At 43.2% G+C, this 16,511-nt stretch overlaps 6 protein-coding genes across 6 annotated transcripts; 2 read left to right on the top strand and 4 right to left on the bottom strand.

Moving 5' to 3' along the window:
• Positions 1 to 3,410: 3,410 nt before the first annotated feature.
• On the bottom strand, positions 3,411 to 4,424 carry O0I10_009998 (uncharacterized protein; the record flags this gene model as incomplete). The annotated part of the gene is made up of 3 exons (XM_058489981.1): positions 3,411 to 3,755; positions 3,807 to 3,831; positions 4,111 to 4,424. The coding sequence occupies 3 exons, from the start codon at positions 4,422 to 4,424 to the stop codon at positions 3,411 to 3,413; spliced, it is 684 nt and encodes a 227-aa protein (XP_058339216.1).
• A 902-nt stretch (positions 4,425 to 5,326) lies between these two features.
• On the bottom strand, positions 5,327 to 6,692 carry O0I10_009999 (uncharacterized protein; the record flags this gene model as incomplete). The annotated part of the gene is made up of 5 exons (XM_058489982.1): positions 5,327 to 5,556; positions 5,609 to 5,680; positions 5,735 to 5,803; positions 5,856 to 5,924; positions 6,485 to 6,692. The coding sequence occupies 5 exons, from the start codon at positions 6,690 to 6,692 to the stop codon at positions 5,327 to 5,329; spliced, it is 648 nt and encodes a 215-aa protein (XP_058339217.1).
• A 1,165-nt stretch (positions 6,693 to 7,857) lies between these two features.
• On the bottom strand, positions 7,858 to 8,196 carry O0I10_010000 (uncharacterized protein; the record flags this gene model as incomplete). Its single annotated transcript, XM_058489983.1, has 1 exon — positions 7,858 to 8,196. The coding sequence occupies one exon, from the start codon at positions 8,194 to 8,196 to the stop codon at positions 7,858 to 7,860; it is 339 nt and encodes a 112-aa protein (XP_058339218.1).
• Positions 8,197 to 9,045: 849 nt separating this feature from the next.
• Positions 9,046 to 11,109, top strand: O0I10_010001 (uncharacterized protein; the record flags this gene model as incomplete). The annotated part of the gene is made up of 2 exons (XM_058489984.1): positions 9,046 to 9,745; positions 9,818 to 11,109. The coding sequence occupies 2 exons, from the start codon at positions 9,046 to 9,048 to the stop codon at positions 11,107 to 11,109; spliced, it is 1,992 nt and encodes a 663-aa protein (XP_058339219.1).
• Positions 11,110 to 12,871: 1,762 nt separating this feature from the next.
• Positions 12,872 to 14,128, top strand: O0I10_010002 (urease accessory protein UreG; the record flags this gene model as incomplete). Its single annotated transcript, XM_058489985.1, has 7 exons — positions 12,872 to 13,107; positions 13,184 to 13,367; positions 13,448 to 13,455; positions 13,534 to 13,652; positions 13,714 to 13,773; positions 13,843 to 13,948; positions 14,008 to 14,128. The coding sequence occupies 7 exons, from the start codon at positions 12,872 to 12,874 to the stop codon at positions 14,126 to 14,128; spliced, it is 834 nt and encodes a 277-aa protein (XP_058339220.1).
• Positions 14,129 to 14,305: 177 nt separating this feature from the next.
• Positions 14,306 to 15,468, bottom strand: O0I10_010003 (uncharacterized protein; the record flags this gene model as incomplete). Its single annotated transcript, XM_058489986.1, has 5 exons — positions 14,306 to 14,440; positions 14,495 to 14,650; positions 14,705 to 14,902; positions 14,964 to 15,132; positions 15,215 to 15,468. 5 exons carry the CDS (start codon positions 15,466 to 15,468, stop codon positions 14,306 to 14,308), a joined length of 912 nt encoding a protein of 303 aa, XP_058339221.1.
• Positions 15,469 to 16,511: the final 1,043 nt, after the last annotated feature.

The raw sequence follows: 16,511 nt of genomic DNA on the forward strand, positions 1-16,511 counted from the left end.
AGCCATCTTGGATACGGAGAACGAAACCACATCTGAACGAGTTGAAGCGGAACCAACGGGGGTTGTGTTAGGAACGAGATACAACCTTACCGTTGGTGGAGCTGAGACGAGTGATGATGTGGTTGGGTCCCGCCCTTGGTCTTCCTTATGGAATTGGTTTTCCCTCCCTTCATAACAAGATGTCTGCCGTTCCAATATTGCTTCGTTGAGAAGATCTAAAGAGGTTCATAGAGAAAAATTTTGTTTTTTATTATATCTGAAAATAAAGCGCGGTTTGGGTAGACCAACCACATCATCACTCGTCTCAGCTCCACCAACGGTAAGGATTTCGCCATGTCGCCACCAGCCAAAGTGGTTCGACCTCTTGAATTTTTTTTCCACGACTACGAAAATATTTTTTGGCTGGTAGCTACATTTGCGAAATCTGGGATTGGCCACGATGGACTTCATACTTTGACACAAGATCGCTTTCACCCCGCCGAGCAGCTTTGTTCTATTAAAGACCCCACGTTTGATTGTAAAGTTTTGAGATACAGGCACCTTTATGTTTTACATATGCTATAGGCGTGATGGTATAGGTATATGAATACTGGCCTGTTTTGATTGTTGATCGTCTCGACCCTATTATGACCAATCATGCAAAAGGACTACTTTGTGTAACAAAGCAGAAGAGGTGGGACTGGGGAGGGTCAAGCCTGCATGATGATTTCTTGCCAGGGACCACCTATAGTGAAGTGTGTCTATGGTAGCCGTTTCGAAGGATTTTCACGTTAACCATGACATGGCTCATAGGTCATAAATGATCAGTGGAACTGAAAGTACCTCGTATTAAAGGATAGGTGTAGGTGTGGCAGTGATGTTGTTTATCTTCAATGAACACATCATAAGGGCATTCGCTCTCATAGTAAGGTTGTACAATGTAACGCTTACGATAGGATATACTAATTTATGTGTCCATGTCACATTGTATCAAAGTTTTTCCTCGTTCTTGAACATAATGAATTAAGCTTAATGAACCAAGCATCTGTAACAAGCACTATTGTCGGGCATCATCACACTGATTTTATTATATATACAAGCGTTTTAGTGTACAAAGTTATGAATGGCCACTGCCCAATCGTATAGCTAGCATACGAACGAGGAAGCTCTGAGCATTGTGATGAGACAAAGGATCAAAGGCGTCTCGATACGGTGATATAAGTGGATCAATTGCTATTCCCCATTCAATCCACTTCACTGAACCATCGTCAATCCCAAAACCAATCACGTAATTGCAACTATGAGCTGCTAGTACAATGTTCTAACTTTTATGTTGAAGCCAGTATTCATTCAATAAAAGTCGTAGGCTATGATATGAGAGAGTGGGTGTTTGCAGGTAAATACAATAAGGAACGACATCAGCAAATTGTATAAGTAGGGGTGGTCCATCTATAACAAAAGGGTGCCATTGTGTCATTGTATGCGAGGTTGCTGCCATCATAATCATTAATCATCGAGGATCCGAAAGCAGCTGCTGTGTGCCTGGACACCATAATTCCGATATCTTCCATCATCCATAGAGGTAAAACGCGCTTCGTCAAAGATTCAAGCCCTGCCATCCAGTCCTTCATCATCCTCAGCGATATCCTTGTGATTGATCCATCCTCCTTGTTGGCAACGTGACAAAGAATCAAAGCAACATTCCAGGATTCACATCGCTGCACATGGCTGCATCCATCCATCCTAACCGTTGCACGTCCACTACGTCGATAAAAAGACCCTTGTGATCGCTACTGATATGCTTCTTTTCCATTCAGCTGTTGGTCAATCCCTTGCTTGGTCATTTGTATCACAGCTCAACCGGTTGATGAAGATTGTGTTGCGGCGTACTCGGCGGCTGATATGGCATCATCCAAACTGAAGATTGGGTAGTGCGACGTCAATCAACGATACATACATATTGTTAATCACCATTTCTTAATCAACAAGCACATCGGATCTCTAGTGTACCTTGATTAATGGGTGAAACATGATACAAAATCTCCTGTAACAGTGTGTTGTTAACAATGACGCGTCTACTGCTGGATGAAAGGATTGATGGTGATGATGATCGTATCACATAGTTGTTGTATAATGGCTAAAACTGATTGACGTGCTGCTGCAGTATCAAACCAGGAAAACCTCTCTTGACACTAGTTGCTCGTCGTCATCAACCTTGAAAGAGAACTCGAGCCTTCGATTCGTTGCATTCACAAGAGTGTCGAAGGTGCCATGTACGCGCTGTCACCGTGCGAGAACAAATCGTAGTGAAGAAGGTGTCGTGGATGCCATTGTCCAGTTCAGTGAAATGCAGTTGAAGAGGAAGAGAGTACAAGTGAAAGAGAGCACCAAATTTTAATCTGCCCAAGTTGCTTTATTCCATCACCCCTATGTGACACGACTCCTTACTCTAACGCAGAGAGCCCTGCTTACTCGCACGTGATAAACGTCATCTTCAAGTACTTACAAAGAAAGCCTTGCTCCACAACATTACCTTGACATGTGCTAATAAAGGCTAATACCGAAAGATAGCTATTAAAGAGACTGCTTGCAGGTAGATGATTCCAACACCATTGAAACGGTATCCTTGACAACCATAGTCATAAGATGATCCAATGTCCTGGTGTACCAGAGACCGCTTGACTGCTTCCAAGAAATCCACCCAAAGCCAAATAGTCATCTTCGCCTTTCAAAACAATAGGACTTGACATTGACAACTTTAGGGAGACCAAATAGACCTTCATGCACCAAGGAGCACGCAAAAGATGGTTTGATGGAATGATCGACCTATGAATGCGCATGCCACTAATTTATCTTTGAGATAGTGGGAACAATACGTAGTCAAGACCATATGGAAAGATATAATGCTTGATGCCTCCCAATACCCGAAACCAGTTTCCTTGCTGCAGAGATGTCCATACGATGACGAATGCTGATAGCCGTTCTCCATAGGAAGGGGTGTTGGCTGATGATGATTTCCCTGGGCGATCGATACACCTTGATAGCACCAAAAGACTCACACACATTGTAGCTTGTTGCTGATGTGTAAGTGCACTTGCATGCGACACATCCCATAATGATCACTTACCTTGTGCTACTTCAATAGTATCCTTGCCTCAAACAAAATCCGTATCTCCATGACACCATATCTCCATGACAACCATACCATGCTGCTGCTATTCCATTGTAAAGTTCGTTATTTGATAGCACTTGTATTGTAGATCCGAAGATATGCATACCAATGAATCTCCAAAGGAAGGGAGCGATGCTGGACGATGAAGGCCATGAGCGATGGATAAACCTTGATAGCACCAAAAAGACGCATGGCATTGTTGCTTGTCGCTGCTGTGATACACCCATAAGAGAGTTGCGCTGCTGAATGCTCTTGAAAGCTATTGCCCGATAGTGGGAACCACCAGAGGATCGAGTAAATGTTGTTGACAATAAGATATGAGCCCTGTTGCTGATTGCTGCCTCGTGATTGCTGCTGATATGATCCACCGATAATACGTATGCGTAGCAGGATATCCATCGAAAGGATTGTCGACAACCATAACCGCAGTCAGACAAGACAAAGCTTGGCGACACCAAAAGATATAGAAGTTGCTGCTTGTTGTTTCAGATGCACATAAAAGCAAATGACCAGTACTTGGTAATGAGAATAATCCAACGATGTAATAAGGCCGGTTGATTGAAAGATGCCGTAGACGTTGCTCGTTGATCCAGGAATGATTCACCTATAAAGATGCACGTTAAACAATTTTCCAAACTCATAAACGATACTTTACCATGATAGCTGCATCCATGACAAGTCTAAAGGGCCGTCAGACAAGTAGCTTGAGGAACAGCCCACATACTACAATAAAAGAGGAGGTTGGTAGGCGTTGTACAAAAGAACGGATCATCATTTACTGTACCAAGCCATAAGCACAAAAACCTGCCGACATCCAAATCAAGCCGTTACTTTGCAATGGTCCACTTGATAAGATAGGCTACGTTGGCACTCGGATTGTACTAAGCGATCGAACGATACCTGGTAGTCATATGCAGTGAGAAGATCGAGTAATGTTGGCGACGCGAAAGATAACATACTTCCATGATGAAGAGAAGTCGACACAAAGCTGAGGTTGGTGATCACTTTTCAAAGAATGGAACCGTCCCTGATAGGCAAAACCATACGAAAGTCGATTAAGCATTTTGCCACCGAAAAGCTTTGCTGAAGAGGAGTCCATACAAAGGCGAATGCCGACAATAGAACACTGCTGGATAACCAAAGTCATATCAAAGCCGAAAAAGAATGATGCCACACGTACGCTGTTGATTGTTGCTGATACAGTATGATCCACCGTAAGAGACGTGAGCCGGCAGATAACCATCAAACGAGCTGTTGATAACGAGAACCACATGACGGAGTAAAGATAGCTGGCACCAAAAATACATATTGATGTTGCTCCTTGCTGTTGATACAATAACATTCTTGACGTCCCAGTGATACGGTCGAGGAAAAGCCTTCTTGATCCTGTTATTGCACATCTTCCATGTAAGTGCACTTGCATGCGACACATCCCATAATGAATACTCTTACCTTGTAGTACTTTATTGGTATCCTTGCCTCAAACAAAACCTGTATCTCCATGCAATCCGCGTCTCCATGCAGCGCATTTCCATGACAACCATGCCATGCTGTTGCTATTCCCTATTGTAAAGTCCGTTATTTGATAGCACTCGTACGGTATATACAAAGCTACACATACCAATGAATTTCCAAAGGAAGAGAGCGATACTGGGCTATGAATGACTTGAGCGATGGATAAACCTTGACAGCACCAAAAAGACACGTGACATTGTTGCTTGTTGCTGTTGTGATACACCCATTAGAGACATGCGCTGCTGAATGCTCTTGAAAGCTATTGGTCAATAACGAGAATCACCAGAGAATCGAGTAAACGTTGCCGACACTGACGATGTAGATCCTGTTGCTGATTGCTGCGTCTTTCTTGTTGCTGATATGATCCACCGATAACAGGTATGCGTAGTTGGATATAATCAAAGGATTGGCGTCCACCTTGGAGTGATGTATAGATGACCTTGGTACTACATACTAAAGATGTCGACGTTGGCTCTCATTGCTTGTTGATAACATGATCCATCCATAAGAGACGTTTACTGGCAGCCGTACATCAAAGGTATTGTCGATAACCAGAACCACCAGAAGATGAAAGCTTGCTGACACCAAAGGCATACAAATTGCTCCTTGCTGCTGGCGTGATCAATTGTTAAGAGATCTTCATTTCTGGATGCCACCGAATCACCGATAACGAGAAGCACCAGATGATAGGATAAAGCTTGATATGACACCAACAATATGGATGCTGTTTCTTGTTGCTGATACAGTCCACTCATAAGAGACGTGCAATGGCTGACAATCTTCAGAGAAATCGCCCGTTGCTTGGTATAGTAACCAACCACCAGAGATGCAAGAAAGGTTGCCACCGCCAAACGATATAAACACTCTTCCCCATGGCTGACATGATTCAACTATCAATGATGCACCATTAACAATTTTCCTATCCCATCCAATAGTACTTACCAATCATAGCTGTGACCTTGTAAACTTCAACAAGACACCAAATGACAAGTAGCTCTCTGCTATAGCCCACAACTATAATACAATAACACGTTACTAGGTACATTAAACAATAGCAAGAACACTTACCAATATCAACCATAGGATATCCGAATAAACCCGATCCCAGCAAATGCACGTTGCGTGTTGTAAGATAACCTACCTCGATAAGATACACACCCGTTTTCCATAGTACTAGAACGATACTTACCAATGATGACGACAATGATAACGTAGTATAAGCCTTGGCCATAAATATACGCTGCTTGCAGTGATGTATCTAAATAAGAGACGTTTCAGCAAAGTTTTCCAAAAAGCATACCAATCATCCATACCAGAACCTCAGTGATCACATAGACTTGGAACCAAATAGGCCATCCGATTGAAATGTAATGATAAAATGCCACGCCAAGAAATGTCAAAGTACCAGTACTCTCCTCTAGCTCACTCCAAAAGGACGTGGATCAAAACACCAGATTTAACAGAGACCATGGGCCCTTCACCAGCCGACTTTGAACCACAATGAGCCGTGGATCCCGCATGCTGTGCGTCAATAGAGATAACCATCTTCTCTCTAAAGGCGAGGAAATCAATAGCCATAGAACGATGGAGCCGTGCGAACAGAGGATGCATGTTTAAACCCTGAGGTGACAACTTGAGTCGCACTGTTTCCGCTAGCACAACATGACCGTCTCCCCTGGAAAGTACAGTACAATGACATCCTTGACGTGCTGTTTGAAAATAATAATATCGCCGAAAGAGAGCCTATTGCTTTCGTCAATGTACTTGAAGGTAACAAATCCTTAGGCAATGCACTTTACGTTGAGGTATTCACAATACCATTCCATTGATGCTTGCAAATAACCTTGTATCCATCCGATCCGGTATGTGATGCTGCTGTTTCATGATGTGGTTGGTTAATCACGTGGCCCTGATTTGTAGATCCAACACCATGCATACCATTGAGCCAACGTATAGCGTTCTTGCCTTGAGATCCGTATCCTATTGCTGCCAGAGGTACCATCATCCAACATGTCCAACCTATCATAAACGCAATGTGAGATAACAACGAAAACCAAGCTAAACGCGCTTTCTTGTGAACGTACACAAAGGAGGAGACATAAAGGCTTCTTGTTGTGGACAACCCAGGAATGAATACAGGCGACGCCCCCATTAGATCTTGTATAAGCGAGAGAACAGCAACCTACACACGCACTTTAGTACCACAATGTCCAACTTGAATAGTAAAAGAGCTGCAGCGATTGACCGTACCTGTTGGATGGCAATGGAAGCTTGGAACATGGGTAGATCGCGCGCGTACTTGTTTTAGCTGGAAGTGTCGCAATTAACCACCTGTTCACCCATCTAGATGTTGCATTAAGGAGAGTGGAAGGAGTTAATGAGCTGTAGTTCGTTAATGGAGAGTGTCTCACCTTGAATGTGTAAAGTGGGAGTGGAGAAGGTGAAGGTGTGCTCTTTTTGGTTCCTCTTGTCCTGGATACAGACACCCCGCTTCCCATAGTTACTCTTGTGAATGCATGCACACCTATCTACCTCGATCAGTATGAATAGCTACTAATCCCTTGTTATGATCTCTATGACAAAAAGTGACACCAGCCTTGGTTATGCAGCCAAACTCCTGAACTTGGAACAGCCAAGGTGTAATCCTGCATCAAATGTGGACGTGTAAGTAGTCAAAGATGGTATACATGTATGAATCCATTGTCTCTATCATCATGGATAGCTTCCTCATCAATCGATTGTTGTGTTTGGAGAACCAACACTACCCAAGATTATCATCGTCATCCATTTATGCAACATGTCAACAACATGTGTAACCTATTTCACCTTCTCCGTCAGTCCGACTACTCGTACTGTGTATGACAACATGTACCTAAAGAATAAAAACTACACTACAGCTGTAAATCTCCCAAGATGCTACTATTTGGGAAATGTGAAATTGAACGTAGTCATCTGCTCTCATCCACCCAAAGTAAAGGACCACCATCATGATACTGTAATGGTCCACTTCTAAATACAAAATGATTTACAGGCAGCTGGTATTGTATAATGCTTCAGAGAGACAAAGGGTGCTATGTTTTTAATCATCATCATCATCATACACGACATCTGCCATACAAGTAACATCTAATGGTGTTCATGTAACTTAAGAAAGAACCAGTGGTATTGCGTATTTTAAGAGCCACCAACAGTTAAAAGCTTTTGGTTTCTCTACGAGAAGGTTTATGACTACCAGTGGTCGTACCACTACCGGAAGTTGCTCCACTGCCAGAAGCTGCTCCACCATTAGAAGATGTGCCACTACCGGAAGTTGCTCCACTGCTAGAAGCCCTTCCAAAGGCATCTTGAGCAGTTGAAGCATCTGCCATAGCATGATGATGTGTTGCTTGATCGGACATGCTTTGTTGCTTATTATTGGTAGAAGTCATTCCGGTACCAGGTAGTGTTGTAACGTGATCATCTTGAACCTTGCCACGATTATTAGCTCTGCTGTGAGTCCCTCTCACTGGTACAGCATCTGCCGTATGCATATGGATAGCAATGACAAGAACAGCAATAAAAAGCGCTGTACGGAAACGCGTGATGTCTTGAAAGATGAAGAATGTCAATAATACTGAGATCCTATGGAAGACGCGTCCTTTTTAGATGTGGTGAGCAGAAAGTTTCTTGGGGCACATACATGAGAAATCGATGGTATGTATCAAGCCTATGTTGTCTTGGGTCATCATCTCATAGCATGCATCATCATGCAGTTTACTCTTCTCTCATCTATCACACAAAATGGCGTATATGGAGGAATCGTACGCATTAGCGCTGGATGCGAACTCCCCCTTAGTTCGATCTTTATATGCTGTGTGTTGATCAGCCGCTACAGATTTAGGCAGCTTGTGCATCACAAAAGCATTTTTTGGTAGATCCACATTACATTTCGTTCATTTCCCTTGTACTGGTAGTACGATTTTAAAATAGGATGATGAGCCAACAATACATAAATACGGTCCATAGATCCTAGTTATCGAGCCTAAAATGTATGCCATACAACTCCTGGATCAAAGGACACATGTGAATAATACAGCACCAGCTACTCTGTATGAGAGAAAAAGTCATTGCATGGTTGTAAATAACCATGGATCATGTGCATTCAATAAAAAGGCGATTGTTCGCATCACGTACAATACAAGGTAATGGCGATGATGTTTGGGATCATCACACAACATTTATTATCAAGCAACGTAGTTTAAACACCAGGTTGATAAAACCAAATGCATCGTTGCTATGTAGGCTAAAATGTTGTCAAGGATACGGTTGGGCTGAGAGACTGATCTTTCGGGGTAACCTCTTTGCCCCTCTTTTACCCTGCCCACACAACCTGAGCGGCCATGACATGGGATGCCGGCAAACAGCTTTTGGAAACGCTGGCATCAGCAGCAGCCAAAGGACACCATGAGCAAGTCTTAGAGGAATCGACAGCAGCTTGTAACCAATTAGTCCAGCTTTATATGGGCTTCCTTGATTTGCGTTCCAAAACACGAGCGATCCGAGGCGAGTTTGACACAGCACTTGACGACGCAGCTACAATGCAGCAATTGGCTCCAGCATCAGCCTTGGGTTATTTGCGTGGTGGATACATTTATGATATGCGTGGATTAAGGCGAGAAGCGATACGCGTGTATGACGAAGGGTTGAGCCATGTCGCTATTGACGATCCAGCATACCAACTTGTTGTCAACGCCAAATCATCATCAGAGGAAGCTCTCAATCGTCGCTTTGATTTTATGGATCAACTACCACCAGACATCCTCATGAATATTGTACCGCGTTTTGTGGGCAACGATGCATTGTCAAGTGATAAACAGTATCCCTACTTGAACGTATCCAAGAGATGGCATCATGTTATTCCCCCGATCGCCAACTTCCATTTTATTATCAAGCAGCCTAAGACCTTGGATCAGGGACATGATCACCTCGTTTCAGTATCGAGGCATGTGAAGACATTAACACTCCAAGGCTGCCCAAAGACCATCAATCGATTTTTTCAACGAGCATCCTTTGAAGCATTGACCCAATTGACAATCAAAGGTATGTAATTATAGAGGATTGGAGAATTAGATGGATGGTGATTCACACATACCGTATCAGATTGCACGATAGCCAATGAGGATTCCTTCTTGTTACTGTTGCGTGTACTTGGCAAAAACCTGACGCATTTGACCATATCCAACCTGGCATTGAAGGATAACTCAAGTATCAAATTACAATGGGTTTTACTGGATTGCAATTGCCCCAACTTGAAGTCACTCGACATTTCCGACGTCAACACTGTAATCGATTCATTGCACCTTCATCCCAAACTGGAAGAGCTCTCGATGAACAAGATTGGACAAAGTATAAGAAAAGAGGCTGTTCACGAGCTTTTGTCATGTTTCCCTTCCTTGAAAGCGCTAGTGGTGGACACATCAGTGGATCCGAGCATCCTCACCATGGTACAGGAAAGGTGCCCATCATTGTACAAGTTATGGTTTGGGTTCTTACAGGCAACATCTGTTACGTATCAAGGAAGCGGAGGAATATACGACCTCATTCTTAATTTGGATCGAAGTAATGGCGCAAAGTATACAGAAACGGTGGGATTATTAGCGAGACATTGCCAGACATTGATGGGATGCCGATTACTCCTTGAGAGTGTTACAGAGAATCATGGACAATGCGATGTCGATTTTCCTTCTGATGTTCAATTCAACCGGCTGGACACCTTACATATTGCATCTTGGGGGACCGGGATCTATGAACAATGGGACACTCGCCTATTTGAGTGGATTATTCAACGTTCTCCTAATATTCGGCACATCTATGTTTCCGGTACAGCAGCTATTCAAGAACAAATCATACGACCCATTTGCAATTTTACCTCCTTGAGACGTGCGGTATTTCATATACGCAACGATGATGCTGCTCCCCTTATACTACAATTTCTTCAACATCATCACTCGCTTGGCATCCAATCGACCATCCATGAATTGGGTTTCACCATATTCCAGCTCACATCCAGCACGCGTAAGTTGTTGGGAGTGGTGACTCAGCTTTCACAATTGCAAGTATTGAGAATTGAGGTATATGGGACACTCCAAGGAACCAACATGCCATTATTCATTCAGAAGCTTGGTCGTGGTTGCCCCAATCTGAAAGTGATAAATTTGGCCTGTTACCACGGCTATCAAGAAGGCATTTTGAGTCAGCTCCATCTTATAAAATCGTTGAAGACACTTGTATTGTTCAAAAAGCCACTATCCGATGATGATGCAGTTGCCTTGACCAAGTGCCAACAATTGGATAGGTTATCTGTGTATGGATGTGCCACTTCACCGAGTGTTGTTAAGTTCCTAGCATCTCATATCCCTCATTTAACATTCAAGGAGCCTAGGCATATTGCTTTTACCTTATAATTGTATATATAAAGATAGATCGTTTTTATTGCGGCATGAGATGATGGATACACATGATGAATAGTAATTCGTTTGCGCTACTATGCATGATAGCATTTGATCCCACATTGGCTTTATTGATGTTTGGATTGGACATACGTACACCTATAATCTGCATACAGTACTATCATCGCGGGCTAATTTGTGTACACGTGCTTCTAGTGAGTACGTGGTGTGCACTGTTTGGGGATGCGGCAAGCGAAGGTAGAGTTTGCAGGGGGAGCCGATGTTGACTTTTGTATCGTTCAAGATAGCAACGTGACCAGCGGATGTAAGCAATACCAATTCCTCGCATAATCCATTCATTGCAACTTGGAGCCGTAGTTGGGGTATCATCAATAAAAGCCAAAAGCCAGCGTGTTGTTGATGGGTTGATCCACACGTCCTTAGATGCTCGTCGTTGACCAATATGCTATCACAAACTCATCCATCCGTTGCCTATCATCTTTATCAGTCATGGTATAACAACATCTATCCCCAGAGATCGTACCTCGTTCATAGTGTAAGATTACCCATCTTTGAGCAAACGCGATATCGTATAGCGCGTAACGCTTGTTCTCCCTACTCTTTCTCATCTTGCAAGTAGCGACCCCATGGAGCTCGTTGAGTTGGCATTCACCTTGACCAAGGACAATGGTTGCCATTGGATACTGCGTTGTTTCCAAAAAAGAATAAAGGCATTCAGGATTGTGGTGATGCTGAGAAGAGTGGAGCGAGTAAAGAAAAAGGGTGAGCGGGGTGGTGGTTCGACCGAAGTTGCCCGCTTCTCTTTATTCCCCTACTGCATTGATGCATGAGAGTCCTCTCTACCCCACAGGATGGCTACTACACATGATTACAACTTGTTTGCCTTATCTCTTGGGATCCTTGAGATCCTCTTCTTTGATAATCATTGCCAATGTTATTATTGTGATATGGCCACTGGTCATTTCAAAGTTACTTGCTTCATGAATTATGAACCAAAGCGAGCAAGCACGTGTGCGACGATTTAAGGTTAAGGATATTTCTAACTAAATTGAGACACGCATACAAGAGGTATTAGCTATACACGAGAATGAGACTACCTTGAAGAGCAATATGGACCACTGGGGTTGAAGCCATGTAATGTTGTTTAAGAGCTGGATGCTGTTCATTGATTTCACCCTATTACTAATTAGCCACGGCAACAGCTATTCATTCCATTTCATCCTGTTACTATACTAGCCACGGCAGCAGCAACGGCAGCATACATCGAATTGGAACAAACATCCTCTTTTGGAAAGCATGCCACCAAGCGTCTATTCTATCATCATCTCGATTCATAGTCTCGTTGTCTACACATACATGATTTGTGATCATACATCAAGAATGTTAGCAAAATAGTGTTCCAAACAATCAACATGGCGTGGGAATAGTTGTCAAAACAATGCATGTCAATGAAACATCAAGGCTACTCGTATTATTTCCTTTCATTTTGAAAGTGATGTGAATGATGAATGCCAATGCTATGAATGATGATGTTCTATATATTTTAATATACCTCTTGGAAACGGAACAAGTGTATGCAACGGGTGTGTTTTTTTCCTTGTTGTATGTTGCACAAGCATGGTCACTACGATTATGCTTCCTTGATCTTCCGATGTCAATGATTGGTGCCTTGGCACAGTTCGGAGATCATCTTTATAAAACTTGACACGCGCAAACCAGCGAACGTGTCTCCTTTTCTTCTCTCATCTTCTAAAAAATGTCCAACGACAACACTACTTGCCGCTTCGACCTTACCAACTCATCCGGTGGTTCAGCTGCTGCTGCTCACAGCCATGATCAAACAGCAGGAGGCCATTCTCATTCTCATGATGCTCATGAACATGGCCACACCCACGAACAATTGGACCATCCAGGCTTGTATCATGAACGCCCCAAGGCTATTTACAAAGATCGCGATTGGTCCGAACGCGCATTCACTGTTGGTATTGGCGGGTAAGAAGAAAACATAAAAACGCGTGTACACGCGCATACGTGTATTTATTTATGCTGATGATGGTTACATGAATAGACCTGTGGGCTCTGGCAAGACCGCATTGATGTTGGCCTTGTGTCAACGACTTCGTGAAAATTACTCCATTGCTGCTGTCACCAATGATATCTTTACAAAGGAAGATACCGAATTCCTTGTAAGAAACAAGGCATTACCAGAAGAACGTATCAAGGCTATTGAAACCGGTGGCTGTCCTCATGCGGTAAGTATGGGTCATCCTTGACGTCCTGTGGAACATGCTTATCTTATCAGCCGTGATGTGTATTTCCGATATGTATATAGGCTATTCGGTAAGTAGTGGTCGTCGTCCCTGTGTGTGTGCATCCATATACCTCTACCAGCGTCACTCACATGCCTATTTCCTTTAGTGAGGATGTATCGGCCAACATGAACGCTCTCGAAATTTTGCATGGCAAATTCAACACCCAGCTCTTGTTGATTGAATCCGGTGGTGATAACTTGGCTGCCAACTATAGCCGTGAACTTGGTATGTATATGAGTGATACAAACGATAACAACACGGGCTGATAAAAAGGGTCGATCCTTAGCTGATTACATCATTTATGTCATTGATGTTGCTGGTGGCGACAAGGTGCCTCGTAAGGGAGGTAAGGATATCATTACCACTTATGGTATCGATTGCATGAGAAAATTGATGTAGAATTCATGATATTTAGGTCCCGGTATTACCCAGAGTGATCTTTTGATCATTAACAAGACCGATTTGGCAGAGATTGTCGGTGCTGATCTCGATGTCATGGCACGCGATGCCAAAAAGATGAGGTATATCTTGAAGGAAAACCCGCGTTAGTTGGCCTTAAGCTAAATTTGTATTGCTCCAGAGGAAATGGCCCCACTGTATTTGCCCAAGTCAAGAATGGTGTGGGTATGGATGAAATCATTAGTTTGATTTTGGGTGAATGGCGTGCAAGCGGTGCTGCCAAGGAATCGGAAACCGCTTAAAAACAACCTCTGTATTATTTTTCCATGAATAGCATGATTTTGTCTATACAATACATATATATATCCATCACGTTTGTGTACTAAACTAGTAGAATGGATCAAATGTGTAGGGAGAAGAGGGGAAGGAGCAATGCGAGAGATGCTAAACGAATGAAAGAGATTATGAAGGGGCGATGATTAAATGACAGCAGCAAAGAAACCAAGCTTCTGAACAGGTTCGCCATGCATCTTTTTGGTTTGCACCGCCTCATCATCCGCAATCAACTTTTTATCCAATTGACTGATCAACGATTTGCCAATGGTGGATGCCGTCTATAGATACCTTTGAGTCCTCTTTGTACTCCTTCTTTTGCACGAATAACATACCTGAACCATTTCGGTCAATAAGCTTGGGTTGATACTTCCACCAGCACCCTTTTGCATGCCACATGTAGCGCCATCCTTGTTGATGCCAACAGTCAAGGTAACTTCCGAGGAGAGTTCTTCCAAGATGGTAGGATCAATGATGTATCGTTCTCCAATCTATGTAGGTATTGTCATTTACCCCATCCAATGATCCATGTGGTGTAATATTACCTTGTACAAAGTCACCGAGATGGGCAATCGATCCCAATCCGCAATAGGTACTGCATCTTCCACATCATCCATGACTTCGAATTCATATTCGCCATCACCAAGATCTTGCAATTCCGTGCGTGGAATACGGGTATCAAAGAGAGCAGCACGCACTGTCATGACAATACAATCAAAAAGATTACCAGCACAATCCATCACCTAGTATGCATCTATGAGTCCCGAATGCATGTGTGCGTGTGTATCTCATTCAAATCTTTACCATGGCATCCACATAAATCACCCAGCATTGTTGTCCAGGGACAATGCATAACTTTGATAAATCCAATCCATTCTGAGGGCCATTGAATAATCGATCCAATGATAAAGTCAAGGCTGTATTCAAATCATCGGCACCGCGTCCTTCGAATTGTTGTGAAGCACTAGGAGAACTACACGTGTGTACAAGTATGTGTCAATCGGCTTGTTGTTGTTTCCTCCCTCTCTCGCTGTCGACACTCGATTGGTATTTACCATTCCACGTTGCATACAATACGGCCTTGATCAGGCTGTCCTTGTTCAATCTCACCAATCTCCACCTTGACACCCACAAGAACATCACTGTCTCCCAACCGACATCGTGCACTGCCGCTGGTTTGTGATAAAATGCCGGTCTCAAGAACAAGGTGACGGTATTCAAGACGTCCACGACCATCAGCTCGACAATCGTATTCCACTCCTTGTGTAATGTAGTCACGTTCAGCTGGGGATATCACGGGTGCTGGCATGGTAAAAGTAGCGGTGTGTGTGTGTGTGTGTGCGTATGTGTTGAAGAAGTGCTAAATGCAAAAGAGCGACTTGCCATTCCCATATAAGGTGGCTTTGATGAATGAAATCGTACTCCACTCCATATCCCTTCTCCCATCTCCCATAGTAGATCTTGTTCATTGGTTGACTATACAACTAATACAATGATAATTATCTCCATGCACTATACATGCTTATCCAAGAGTTGTTGATTACCTTGCTTCATACAGCCTATTAGCCCAACGTCTTTCTATAGACATAGTCTCATATCATTGGATGATGCCCCTCTCATTTTGTAATGATAACCAACATCATTGCTACTCTCATCCTTTTACACAAGATACTCTCGGATGCACTGATCATTTTTAACCTATGGTAAACTTGAAAAAGATTCCATACAGGCAATCATAAGATAGCTTGGTAGGGGAAAATCTGTCATGCACTCGTCCGCCAATAGGATTGACCCTTCAAGCACTGCCCTCTCGCACATTACACAAACACGCCCTCCTGCATCTTTGGCTCTATCAGGTTATCGTACTTTACAATGAACAAAGACCACTCTTCATATAGCATCACGCTTACAGCATAGTGAAAACATAAAGTCAGCTGTATCTCAAATGTTTACAATGAAACGTGGGGTCTTTAATAGAACAAAGCTGCTCGGCGGGGTAAAAGCGATCTTGTGTCAAAGTATGAAGTCCATCGTGGCCATTCCCAGATTTCGCAAATGTCGCCACCAGCCAAACTGGATCCAGAGGTCGACTTCTTCGACGACGACGACCAAAAAATATTTTTTGGGCTGTTTGCGACATTGCCCACGAAACTTTCACACAAGGTGCTATTGGCCAAGCCGAGCCCATTGCTCTATTCAAAACCCCGCGTTTCATTGTAAAGTTTGGAGATACAGGCAACTTTATGTTTGTAAGCGTGATGCGATATGAAGAGTGGTCTTTGTTCATTGTCAAGTAGCTAGACTCTGGAGAGCCAAAGATGCAGAAGGGCCTCTTTGGGTACCTCAGCTAAA

Source organism: Lichtheimia ornata (assembly GCF_029851405.1).
Source record: "Lichtheimia ornata isolate CBS 291.66 chromosome Unknown scaffold00063, whole genome shotgun sequence".
In the NCBI taxonomy this organism is placed as follows: Eukaryota; Fungi; Mucoromycota; class Mucoromycetes; order Mucorales; family Lichtheimiaceae; genus Lichtheimia; species Lichtheimia ornata.